Raw genomic sequence first — 13679 nt, forward strand, 5'->3', positions numbered from 1 at the left:
CAGAGTCCCCAAGCGCCAACCTATTTTGAAAGGCAAGAGTTATTTACCACCTGCCTATAACATGAACTTGATTGCATTTTAGTTTCTTTTTTAAAGTTATAGGAAACATGTTGTCACACATCACACCTCCCTTCATCTGCCATTTTGGCACTGTCCCTAGGGTTGTACCAAGTGTTGCCTCTGTACCACTCCACAGTGGAGGCCCTGGGACAGCTCACTGATAAACAAGCAGGGATACACTTCGTAACTCTGAATACAGTGGAAATAATTTTCAGTATTAGAAGCAGATTCTTATCTGTTTACGAGTAGAAACATGAATATTTTTGGCAGAAAAGGTTATAGATCACCCATCAGACACTGGCTTTATGTATGGAATTGTGCTAAACATGGCAATATAAAGAAGTACTAGACATAGTGCCTCCTCTAAAGAATTACATTCTACTTGAGGACAAGCAAATATCCAAGAAAAGGTAGATAACCAATACAAGTAGTAAACAGCCAGGGCCCAAAGAAGGGGTTCAGAGACAGGGATCCCATTTTTAGTTTGAATGGTTTCCTTCTAGAGGCAGCTATTTTTATTTTTTCATATTAATTAATTAGTTAATTAATTAATTAATTTTATTCTTACCAGAGGACATTTTTCCACTTTTTGTTCAGATAAGTGGGAGGGGGAAAGAGGAAGAGAGGGAGGGAGGGAGGGAGAGAGAGAGAGAAACATCGTGAAAGGGACACATCGAGTGGCTGCCACCGCACAACCCAACCGGGGCCAGGGACAAACTGCAACCAAGGTACATGCCCTTAGCGGGAACCGAACCCGGGTCTCTCTGTACCACAGGCCAACGCTCTAACTGCTGAGCCAAACCAGCCAGGGCAAGACAGCTATTTTTAAAAACAACATGGATTTTTGTTGAGCCACTCCCACCCTCCTATCCTGGGTCACACCTAGCTTGTTAGAAGTCATCCCTGAAGGTTCATGCTTGTCACACTTTGTGGAGTATAAACTAGGCCAGTCAGAGCTGGCTGTTGCTCACATAGGTCCAATTCCTGGAAAAGGGCAGTAGCCTGGTCAGAAGGATACCTGGCAGTACATTCATCAGCTGTGCTTGGCAGGCCAGGCACTAACCCTGACCCCCAAATGTGTTGTTTTGGTCAGATTCACAGTCTGAGAATGAGGCTTCGCCAGTGAAACGGCCACGACTACTGGAGAACACCGAGCGACCTGAGGAAAGCAGCCGATCTAAACAGAAGAGTCGACGTCGGTGCTTCCAGTGCCAAACCAAACTGGAGCTGGTGCAGCAGGAACTGGGATCGTGCCGCTGTGGTAAGCATCTCTCCCCGTGACACGATGGAGGCTGTGCCCTTGACACCCTGGCATAGCTTTGGAAATTATTCTAACAGGCTGAACTCCTTTGTTCTCCTGGAAACCTCCCTGAAAGCAATAGTTTTAGAGTTTGAGAAATCGGGAGTAGAAGATTTTTACTTCTAAGCACATACAAAGAAACAAAAACACCTGTACTCCTCTGTTGCACATTTCTTTAGAGTTATTGTCACTGCTTACTGCTTTAACGTCTTCCCACTGATTACTCTGGTTCCTTCTCATTGATGACTTATTTAGAAATTAACCAAATCAGCAGAATTCTGGGATATGTACCATAAAATTCAGATATTAAATTAATTTTGAATGAGCCTCTTACTATGTATAATAAACAGATGCTTTCTCCTCCCATATCCTTTTTAAATTAATATTTGATTAGAAAATTTTCTTTGCACCATAATTCATCATCAGTTAACCCCTTGAAAACAGTTTTAAAGTAACCTCTTTTTTATTATCTATCCAATGTAATACCACCTCTTAGAATTGCTACACAGGGATGTATTTTCTAAAACTTGATGCATACACACAGTGGAACAAAACTTAGTCCAATCCCTCAACTCTCTTCAACCACACAGAATTGTATAGCTGCATCATTTAGCAACTTAAGGGTTTTCCTGTCCCTGTTTTTATTTCCTGATTTAAAGCAAAATATTACTAAACTGTTCTGTGGGACAGAGTAGTCACCAGGCAGACTTTGAGGCCTAGGTCTAGCCTCTGAGAATCCTGTGTCCTTTGTCCTTAGGAGGGAACTAAAAAAGCTTCCTTTTGCTCTGGCGGGTTATGTCAGTGGTTAGAGCATCTGCCTGACGACTGAAGGGTTGTGGGTTCAATTCCGGTCAAGGGCACGTACCTGGGTTGCAGATTCAATTCCTGGCCCCAGTTGGGATCATATAGGAGGCAACCAATCAATCTCTCTCACATCAATATTTCTCCCTTTCTTCCTCCCTCCCTTCCATTCTATCTAAAATATCAATGGAAAAATACTCTTGGGTGAGAATTAACAACAACCAAAAAAGGCTTTTGTTCACCCCTGGGATAGCCATAGATATCCTACAAGTACTGATGCTGACAGTGAGGACTAGTTGGTTCTCTCAACAGTTAGGAAGTTACAATTACTTCAATCCTTTATCTTCTGAAGAATAGGTCATTGCTGCTCTTGTCCCTCAGTCATCTGTCCAGTTGGAAATGAGAGAGTACCAGCTTCTCATGGAAACTAAGTTGGAACTCTCTTTTCTATCATGACCAGACATCTATTTGTTGCACACTTTGGTGTGTGGTATGTAATAAGGCCAGAAGAATATATTGAACCGCAGAAATGGGGACACTCATTGACAGCATGGGAAGTCTAGGTGTCTCTGAACAAGTTTTTATTTTTTAGCTTGGCATTTAGTTTCCCCCTAAATGCTTGTGTGCACATATAAAGAAGAGAGAGAGGCCCAGCTGGTGTGGCTCAGTGGTTGAGCACCAACCCATGCACCAAGAGGTTGTTGGTTCAATTTCCGATCAGGGCACATGCCCAGGTTAGGCCTGATCCCCAGTGGGGGCGTGCAGGAGGTGACCAGTCAATGTTCTCTCTCATTGATGTTTCTATCTCTCTCCCTCTCCCTTTCTTTCTCTCTAAAATCAGTAAAGGAAAAACATTTTTAAAGAGAAAATAAAAAAGAAGAGAGATAGTGAAAGAGGTGGGGACAGCGCTGTGAGCAGAGCTTTCACACTCACTTGTGTTCATGCATGTGGCATGGCCCAGGTGAGCCCAGAATCTTATTCATAGGCTGCTCCTGGATCAACCCTGCCAGGTAATTTTAAGTTCTTGGTGGGGTAAGGAGGGAATACTGTGGTTTGCTAAGGAAAACTCTGGGGCCTAAGGACTAATCATCTTTTCCCATATTGCACAGTGTAATCTTTGGTTGTGTGCGTTTTGCTTTGGTCTTTATATGACCTTGTTTCAGCAGTGCAGTCTGTTACCAGTCTTGTGAAACCTACCTGACCATTTTGCCCGATGCTTGCATAACACAGGCCTTTGGTTCCTAAATTAGAATCATGGAATTGTTCTATACCCTATGTTCTTTTTTCCTTCTTGAAAGTAACTGAATCCTGGGTATTATACAGCATTTGTCTTAGTGGATCGAGCAGTTGGTCCATGAGTGTTTTGTCTTGCCTCTGGCTTAATACATCCTCTTCTTGTCAGACAAGCAGCAGGAGTTCCCAGTTTAGCACTGAGAGATCCAAAAGTATTGTAACCAGGTCTCCCAGTTTACCCTTCAGCTTGGATGCAAACTACCTATTTGTCTAAGGTCTTCAGCACAGCTGGAAAAAAATCTAGAATCACATGCTCCTAAGTGGAGCCAACTTGACTGTCTCTGGAAGCGAAGATTACGTACTCTGCTGTGCTCTTCATCTCTTGGGCAGGAGGCTGGATTTCTAAGTGCCCATCGGGTTTGCAATAGCCGTACATTCTTTTTAAATGCTCTAACACATAGTCCCTTGGCTTGTGTCCAACTCTGAGCATCTCCTTATAGAGAGATTTGAGTTTTCTGGTGGAGAAGAAAGTTTTGAGCTTTCTGTAGTTCCTCTGGGTGTAGCCTTCCCAGAGAGAATTGGGAATTCCTTTTGGCCCACTGAGAGCATTATACTTCTGTGCCCAGAAAAATGACCGAGTCAACTGTCACATTTCATAAGATGAAGGACAGCAATGGGAACACAAACCTCTGGGACTGCCTTTGACAAATAGTTCTTGTGTTCCTCCTGCCTGTCTGCTTGGATCTCTCCAGGAAAGGGTGAGTTGTATAGTTATTTCCTTGAGGATGCATGGAGTGTTAGAGAGACATTTAACTGCCCTGAAAGGTTTTAGGGGGCCAGGAGAGGGGGACATTAATTTACTACAGAGAGTGAAGATTCAGGAAGGTAGTTTGAACTCAAACAACACACTTCTCCACTGCAGAAAATATTTTTTTTATATATATTCACAATCTTTTTTTCCATTCCCCTTTCACTCTGTACAGGTTATTAACTGCTGACAAGAAATTCACATCTCATAAATAATGCTTAAGAGCCATTTCTATATAAATTGAATGTGTTATGAATTGTGATGGGCCTTTTTGTAGCATTCGATGCCTAGAGCAGGAAGAACAGAGGATGTCATTTTCATTAATTTGTAATGAGGTGCCAATTAAAGGCAGGGAAGATGCTCCAAAGGGAAGAGTGGCCAAGCTCCCCTGAATCCTCTGCCCTGGGGCTGTCATCCAAATACTGCCAGCAAGCCTTCTCTAAAAATTCCATTAAGTTACAGTCTCATGGCGAGCACACACAGACACAGTCAGCTTCCCTTTGATCTTCAAAAGAGCAATTTGTAAGACAGTTCTGAGCCTTCTCATGAGTGAACAGCTAGAGGTGATAGGAATTGTTAATTGCTGAGACACTCCATGGGCATTCAATAAATAAGGTGAATTTTGAAGATGAATTCTCTGCCTCGCTGTGACTAGATAACCTTTAAATCAACAATACCAAAGTAACACCCTTTTCCTGTGAAGTCTTTCAAGATGCCAATTAGAAAAGGCATTTGGTGAGGTTGGGATGATACCTTCCTCCATCCTAGAGTATCTTCAACAGTTTAACTTCTTAAGATAAAAAACAATTGCATAAAAATGTATTTATTTGTTTCATTTTCTACTCAGTAGGCAAATTGATCCGCTCATTCTCTTTATAGGTGTCTTGTCTCTCCAAATGCCACCTAAAGCAATGGTTCTCAACCTTCCTAATGCTGTGACCCTTTAATACAATTCCTCATGTTGTGGTGACCCCCGAACATAAAATTATTATTGTTGCTACTTCATAACTGTAATTTTGCTACTGTTATGTCTTAGGCGACCCCTGTGAACAGGTTGTTCGACCCCCAAAGGGGTCACGACCCACAGGTCGAGAACCACTGACCTAGAGGATGTTCTTCTGAAATCTGGCCATCCTCATCAAATCTGGGCCACACCACCGCCACATGAATGCTGTGTTTTCTAAGCAGATCTTGCATGATACACACAGCATAGCTTTTTAATTGCTGTGTATTGCTTCCCAGAACCACAGAATTAATCTTTAAATACCAGTCTAATAACTTGCATAAGTTATTGCATATATTCAATGGACAGTGACTTAACAAACTATAAGCTGATATGCTCCCTTTGGGGACAACAGTGCTTTTACTAACCTGAGTAATCTAACTTCCTTTATTGCTTTTAAAATAAATTTTATATTCACTTTAGAAGCTCAGAGTGATGCTTTAGCTGAGACCTTTAGAGTAATCATCTCCGAGTGCCTCAGCACTCATTTCCGCCTTATCATTCACTGCCAAACTAAATCCAGCAATCGCTTATTGAGACATGACGATGCACAAAGCATATTGCTAGGTTTTGTGGAAATACAGGAGCTAGATATAGAGAATGTAGGAACTCATAGTCTAGGTCAGTGGCTTCAAACGTGAGTGGGCATCAGAATCACAGGGAGAGTGTGGTAAAACACAGTCACTGGGCCCCACCCTGAGAGGTTCTGGTTCAGTAGGCTTGTGCATGTTTAACAAGTTCCCAGGTGAGGACCATGCTTTAGGAACAGCTGTTCTAGGCAGTTCTCAATCCTGGGAAGCTTTTAAAAAACAGGATGTGCCCTGGCCGGTTTGGCTCAGCGGTTGGAGCGTCGGCCAGCGGTCCAGAGAGACCCGGGTTCGGTTCCCGCTAAGGGCACGTACCTCGGTTGCAGTTTGTCCCCGGCCCTGGTTGGTCGTGCGGGTGGCAGCCACTCGATGTGTCCCTTCACATCGATGTTTCTCTCCCTCTCTCTTCCTCTCTCTCCCTCCCGCTCTATCTGAACAAAAAATGGAAAAATGTCCTCGGGTGAGGATAAAAAAAATAAAATAAATAAATAAATAAATAAAAGACAGGATGTCTGGGCTATATTCTAAATAATTAAATCAGAAAAGATTTCCAGGTATTGTTTTTAACTTTTGGGGGTATGTGTCAGTTTCTCCCTTTAGTTCTGTTAATAGTTACTTTATATATTTAGGTGATCCCTGATTGGATGCATATATATTGAGAAGTGTTATGTCTTCTTGATGTGTAATATACCCTTTATTATTATAAAATATCTTTGTCTCTCGTTACCTTTTTTAAAAAATGTTTTTATTGATTTTTTTAGAGAGAGAGATTGGAAACATCGATGTGAGAAAGAAACATCTCTCGGCTGCCTCTGCACACCCCCCACTGGGGATCCAGCTGGCAACCCAGGCATGTGCCCTGACTAGGAATCGAACCCAGACCTCTCAGTCCATGGAATGACACTCAGTTCACTGAGCCACGTCGGCTGAGCTACCTTTGTTATCTTGAGATCTATTTTTTTCAGATATAAGTGTGGCTACACTTGCTTTTCTGTGAATGCCATTTGATTGGAGAATCGTTTTCCACCCTTTCACTTTGAGTCTTTGTCTTTGCAGCTTAGATGTGTCTCTTAAAGGTAGCATATGGTTGGGTTTTGGGTTTTTGTTTATTTGTTTTGATCCTCACCTGAGGATATGTTTTTATTGATTTTGACAGAGAGAGAGATGTGAGAGAGAATCATCGATCAGTTGCCTCCCATGTACGTCCCCGATCAGGGATTGAACCCGCAACCTAGGTATGCGCCATGACTGGGTATCGAACCTGCAACCTTTGGTTTATGGGACCATGTAAATGTCCCACTCTTCATCAAAATAATGTCTCCAAGGTTTAGCATTCATTGATGATTGTTGCCTTAACCAATCTTCCTATGATGGTTGCACAGTAATGATTTTCCAGCTCTAGTCCTTCTTCTACATTTACCATTTGGTACTCTATTCTTCTGCATGTGAACCCCCCCCCCCCCCATGTATTTATCTTCTATTGGTATGGACCCATGGGCTCTTATCATTTTTAGTGGTTTCTAATCCATTACTGTACTTAATTATTTTGATGCTCAAATTATCCCAGATTTGGCCAGTGGAAGTTTTTTTTTTTAATCCTAACCAGAGACTATGTTGATTGATTAGGGAGGGAGGGAGAGAGGGAGGGAGAGGAAGGGAGGCAGGGAGAAGGAGAGAGAAAGACAGGTAGATGTGAAAGAGAAACATTGATCAGTTGCTTTCTGTATGTGTCCCTGACCAGGATCGAACCCACAACCTAAGTATGTGCCCTGACTGGGAATCGAAACCACAATCTTTTGGTGTATGGGACAGTGCTCCAACCAACCGATCCACCTGGCCAGGGCCAGTGGAAGTTCTTTCAAGCTGACTTCTGTGTCTTTGTGACATGGCTACTCCTCCTCCTTTTTTTCCCCAGCACTTCCTTACTCTCTGGCATAATAAGATATTATTTTGGATGCCTCTTGTACTTAACCTTTGCTGAGTCCTGGAATCAACTACCTTTCCAAGGATTCCCAAGGTGATTTTTAATATGCATTCAAAGGTAGGGAGTTGCTGGGCCTGAGAGGAAGGCAGACAGACACACGCATAAAAGAAATGACATACAGGGCAGCCTACCATAAGAGCTTTAACCAAGGTATGAGCCATATGTTATAGGGATATGGGGAGGGAGTGATGAATTCCAATTGAAAGACTCTGGACAGGCTTCCACAATTGGGACTTTAAAGGAAGAATGGGACTTAGATTGTGGAAAGAGGGATGCTTGGACAGACCTGGTATTCTGAAGGTGACTCTGTGCAGCTGGATGCAGCCTTGTAGTCTAGACTACTGGACAGACTGCTAAAAAGGGAGGGGAGGAATTTCAGATTCGAAGCCTAGGGTTTGGACTTTGGTTTGCAGTGAGAAGATATCAGTGGTTTTGAATATGGTCAACACCATCTAATTTGACTTTTTTTTTTTTAATTAAGCACACAGAAAAGCTGAGGTGGCTATTGGATCTTTTTAAGGGATGATCTGGGAAGCATGTGAATTGATTTCACTAAGTGAAAAGAATGTGCATGTGTTTATGTGTCACAGCCATTCCTGCCATTCTAGGCGACTGTGTAGTGAGCGAATAGTGGTATCCTAGCACTCAGTGTGGGGCATGTTGGTGACATGCAGTTTCCAGGCTGGCCTGTTTTACTAGATCAGAAATCACCACAAATAAGTTCATATGTCTGTGCCTTATTTTAACTCTTGTCTAAGTGGGAGGTGAACCTGTCAGGCACATTTGACATTCTATCCTGAGACTAAAAAAAAATGAGGCAGTATGTTCCTTTGAATGTCTTTGTTCCATGTAGGGAGTTCTAGCCTGGATCCGTCAGAATACCCTGCTATCCAGGCATACACCTGAGATCCTTTATCGTGACCAAATTGATGTGGCTGGTTAAGGTGTTATCATTACTGCCATTGAGTAGAGAGTTCATGCTCTCCCATGTTACATAGAAAGTGTGGTTGCCCTGGCCAGGTTGCTCAGTGGTTAGAGTGTTGGCCCTCAGACCAGTGAGTCACAGATTTGATTCTGCTCAAGGGCATGTACCTTGGTTGCGGTTCATCCCCAGCCCTGGTCGGGTCATGCAGGAGGCAACCAGTTCGATGTGGCTCTATCACATCAATGTTTCTCTCTGTCTCTCCCTCCCTCCCTCCCACTCTATCTGATGATTAAAAGAAAAGTATCCCCCGGTAAGGAATAAAAAAAAAAAGAAAGTGTGGTTGCCAAGACCCCAGCCCTTTAGGAGCTTCTATTTTTTATGCTGTCTGACAGTGAAAGGCTAAAACTTTTCTAGCAAGTATTACTAAGACAGCACCTGGATGTATGTTATGTACAGCTCAAGAGAAGGAGGTGTCCTGCCCACCCTCCCCAAAGCAAAAAAATTAAAATATTATTGATGGGAGTTATTACATGTGTGAGAGCTAAGCGTAATTAGAAACCTTGAGTCAAATTCTGTGGAAGGTTTCTCCCTTTCCTCCTCCTTTTCTTTCAGTCTCACTATATTTTTACCTAAATAAGAATATGCTATCTGTATTCCCCATTTAATTTTTAATGTATAAGAGCTCTAGTCTAAAACCAAACAGATTATTCCCTCTGCTGCTCCTCCATAAATTACTGCAAGTTGAAGTGCTAAAGCAAAACAAATCAAACTTCTTACTGAACACAGGCTCCATGTATTCAAACCATTAGTTCAGCCCTGTCCCAGAGATCCAGCTACCATCTGTCCTTTGACAAGGCTGTAGAGAGATTTGAGAAACGTGAACAGCTCCCTTGCCCAGCGTAAGGAGCATCAGAGACCGAGCCTTTAGAAGACAGGATGTGCAGAGCCCTTCTTCTGGAGCCTGTATCCTCCTCTGCTCATCCCTCTGGACTGACAGGTGTCCAGGAGACCCTTGTCCCTGCAGTAAAATATTTTCCATCTGGATAACAAATTTGCAAGTACTTCTTTAGTCCAATCTTCGCAGCCATCATAGCACAATAGTAACTTTCTCAAGGTTATTTGTACAGGTTACCCTGCTTAGAAGACTTCTTTATGGAGAGAAAAGTGGATTATTACAAAAGGAAATTAATTATTGATATTTTTTGTTTTAGTTTCAAGAGTAAATAGTTTCAATTTTTTGCCCAGAAAGGTATATGTAGTTTTTTAAACAGATTTTTTTGAGATATAATTTATGTATCATAAAATTCACTTGTTTTACATATAGTTCAATGAGTTTTAGTAAATTTTAGTTGTGTAGCCATTACCAGGTTTAAATTTTAGAATACTTCTATCACTCCAAAAACTTCTCTTCTGACTCTTTTTAGTCTTTACACGTTCTTACCCAGTCCAGGCAACCACTAATCTGCTTTCTGTTAATATAATTTTTCCTTTTCTAGAATTTTAATATCAGTGGATTCATACAATATGTGTTGTTTTTTGTGTCTATATAGAATGTTTTTAGCATGTTGTTTTTGAGATTCATCCATGTAGTTACATACCAGTAGTTTATTCCTCTTTAATGTTGAGTAGTATCTCATTTGTTTATCCATTTACCAGTTGACATACATGTGGATGGTTGCCAGTTTGGGGATATTATAAATAGAGCTGCTGTAAATATTCATGTCAAGTCTTGGTGTGGACATGTATTTTAATTTCTCTCGGGTAGATACTGAGAGGTGGAACTGCCAGGTTGAATGGTCAGTGTACATTTAACATTTTAAGAAAATCACATCAGCAGTCTATTAGGGTTCTAATCTTTCCAAAATTTACAACATTTACTATTGTCTTTTGTTTTAACTTTAGCTGTTCTAGCCCTGGCCGGTTTGGCTCAGCGGTTAGTGCGTTGGCCTGCGGTCTGGAGAGACCCGGGTTTAGTTCTCGCTAAGGGCGCGTACCTCGGTTGCAGTTTGTCCCCGGCCCTGGTTGAGTCGTGTGGGTGGCAGCCACTTGATGTGTCCCTTTCACATCGATGTTTCTCTCTCTCTCTCTCTCTCTCTCTCTCTCTCTCTCTCTCTCTCTCTCTCTCCCTTTCTCCCTCTCTCCCTCTCTCCCTCCCTCCCTCCCACTCTATCTGAACAAAATATAAAAAAAAATGTCCTCGGGTGAGGATTAAAAAAAAAACCTTTAGCTGTTACTATGGAATATTAATTTGCATTTTCCTCATGACCAGTGATGTTAAGCACCTTTTTCATGTGCTCTTTGGCCACTCATATGTCTTCATAAAAGAAGACATATGTGTTCATACTTCAAATAGTTTACCCATTTATAAGACTTACAGAATTGCCATAACAATATTCCAACCCATAAATATGTGTCTCTTCATTTATGTAAGTATTCTTTAATTTCTCAACAATTTTTCTTATTTTTCACATATATTTTTGTTAAATTCTTAAGTATTTTAATTTTTGATACTGTGAATAAAACTTTTTTTTTTTAATCCTCACCCGAGGACATTTTTCGATATTTTGTTCAGATAGAGTGGGAGAGAGAGCGAGAGAGTGAGAGAGAGAAACATCGATGTGAAAGGGACACATCGAGTGGTTGCCACCCACACAACCCAACCAGGGCCGGGGACAAACTTAGCGGGAACCGAACCCGGGTCTCTCTGGACCGCAGGCTGACGCTCTAATCGCTGAGCCAAACCAGCCAGGGAAAATTTTTACATTTATTTCTACATTTATTCTTTGCTGCCACTTTGAAATAAGTCAGTTTTTATATGTGGTCTTTTCTTCTACAACTTTGCTAAAAATTCACTTGTAGATTCTAGATTCCTTAGGATTTTCTCCTTTCCAATCTGTATGCTTGTTTTGTTTTTGTTTTTAATTTCTCTTTCATTATTGCACTGGCTAGGACGTCCAATGCAATGTTTATTAGAAGTGTTGGGGTTGGGGGGAAAGTATGCCTCCTTGCCTTTTCCTTGACCTTAGGTAGCAAACATTCATTTTTTTACCACTGAGTATGATTTAGCTGTAGAGTTTTCAGAGCTATCCCCCACCTCTGCCCCTTACTCTGACAAATTTTAATAGTTGTAGCTATTGAATACGTTTTAGGAAATGTTCAAATGCCTTCCCCAAAAACAGACACTATAGCCCATGGTGAGCTACCATGTGGCTTAAATGGTCCACAACGCTGTGTTTTAAAGAGTTTTGCCATCCCATGGGTTTATTTCTGTTTATGGTTGAACCATACTGCCTTTATTCATACTAATAGGTAATGCGTCTAATTATAGTGGGGAAAGCTGATGACCTGAGAATACTCCTTTTTCTCAAAGCAGTATCATAACACACACCCAAGATGCTCTTCTGGATTATTCTCACTTGAAGCAATGAAAGCAAACCACTCTGAGAGTTGCTTAAAATTGCTTTGTTTGGCCCTGGCCAGTTTGGCTCAGTGGTTTTAGAGCGTCGGCCTGCGGTCCAGAGAGACCTGGATTCGGTTTCCGCTAAGGGCACGTACCTCGATTGCAGTTTGTCCCCGGCCCTGGTTGGTCGTGCGGGTGGCAGCCACTTGATGTGTCCCTTTCACATCGATGTTTCTCTCTCTCCCTCCCATTCTATCTGAACAAAAAATGGAAAAAAATGTCCTCGGGTGAGGATTTAAAAAAAAAAATGCTTGTTTTGAATTAAATGCTTTTATCACAAGACAAAATCATAAACATTTGTGGGTAAATACCACCAAGATTAGAGCCTTAGCAATCATTTAGTTGAACCCCCCCCCCTTTTTTTTTTAAATAAATGAGGAAACAGACCAAACCTGTGTACTAAATGTTAGTATTTCATGCAGCCTTTGATCCAAAAGTCAAGGACTGGTGAAAAATTTCTGACCCAAATGACTCCCACTCCTCCGTCAGCACACGTTTCAGTCCCCACTAACCAGGCTTCTCGTCAGATATTCTCTACCCTCCCTCCCTGGACATCTGCTCTGTCAGCTCCACTCAGCCCAGCTTCTCTCTTCTGAGGGACCCAGAAGATTGCTTGGTCTTTCCTCTATAGTAATACGCCCAGTTCTTTTAACCTTCTCTTAGTTCGGCATCCAAGACCTTGCTCAGAACTCGGGACTCTTGTTTGGATTCTTCTTGGCAAATGTCACCATATCAGACCAGTTGTAAAAATGATTATTAGTCAAAATAATAAGATTTTTAATTTTTTTCTCAAATTGATAATGAGCTGTTCACAAAGTTTTGCTAAAGAAATGTCCTTTCCAGGCCCTTTAATGTGTATAGTTAAATCTAATTTGTGTTCACTACATTGTATGCAGATATCTGCTACTAAACACACTCATTCTTGTGCTAGGTTCTTACTGTGATTCCCTCTTGAGCAGTGCTTCTTAAAAAATGTGGGCCTGAGACCAGCACTTCACGGACCCTGGAGAGAGGGGGATAGGAAATTGCAGTCACTCGGGTAATTCTCATATACACCAAAGTTTGATATACTGCCTATACACTTAATAGCTCATTTTTCATAGGATATGCAAAGGTAATTTAAGACCAAATAGAATTACTAGAAATTTCAAGTATGAGGTGATCCACATCATAGTTTTATATCAGATCTAGCTGACTCCATTCTCTTTCATTTAGAGATTTATATCTTGTGAGTGTTTAACACATGACTTCCTCCACTGGTCTGCTGGATTCTAAATCCTCAGGGGCCAGGACCAGGTGTCATTCTGCAGATTCCACATTCCTTATTAGAGTATGTAGCCTGTAACTGCCTATGGTTTTTTGACACAGCAGAAACCACATCAGTGTTGACTAATAACGTATAAGAAAAAATAAGTCGGGAATGTGGTATTCTCATAAGCCTGCTGGTTATCTTTAGGGGAAACTCCTTTTGTGATAGTATTTGAAGGCAGGTGCAAGTAGGCGAGCGGGAGAATGTTT

At 41.6% G+C, this 13679-nt stretch overlaps 1 protein-coding gene across 3 annotated transcripts in view; it reads left to right on the forward strand.

The window, feature by feature from the left end:
* ZFAND3 (zinc finger AN1-type containing 3) overlaps positions 1-13679 on the forward strand; it is a 401645-nt gene that overhangs the window by 366112 nt on the left and 21854 nt on the right. For all 3 annotated transcript variants that reach the window (XM_036248099.1, XM_036248097.1, XM_036248098.1), the window contains one exon: positions 1154-1321. In XM_036248099.1, the coding sequence (XP_036103992.1) occupies positions 1154-1321 (168 nt within the window). The remainder of the gene's footprint in view (positions 1-1153; positions 1322-13679) is intronic.

Source organism: Molossus molossus, unplaced genomic scaffold (assembly GCF_014108415.1).
Source record: "Molossus molossus isolate mMolMol1 unplaced genomic scaffold, mMolMol1.p scaffold_m16_p_8, whole genome shotgun sequence".
Taxonomy (NCBI): Eukaryota; Metazoa; Chordata; class Mammalia; order Chiroptera; family Molossidae; genus Molossus; species Molossus molossus.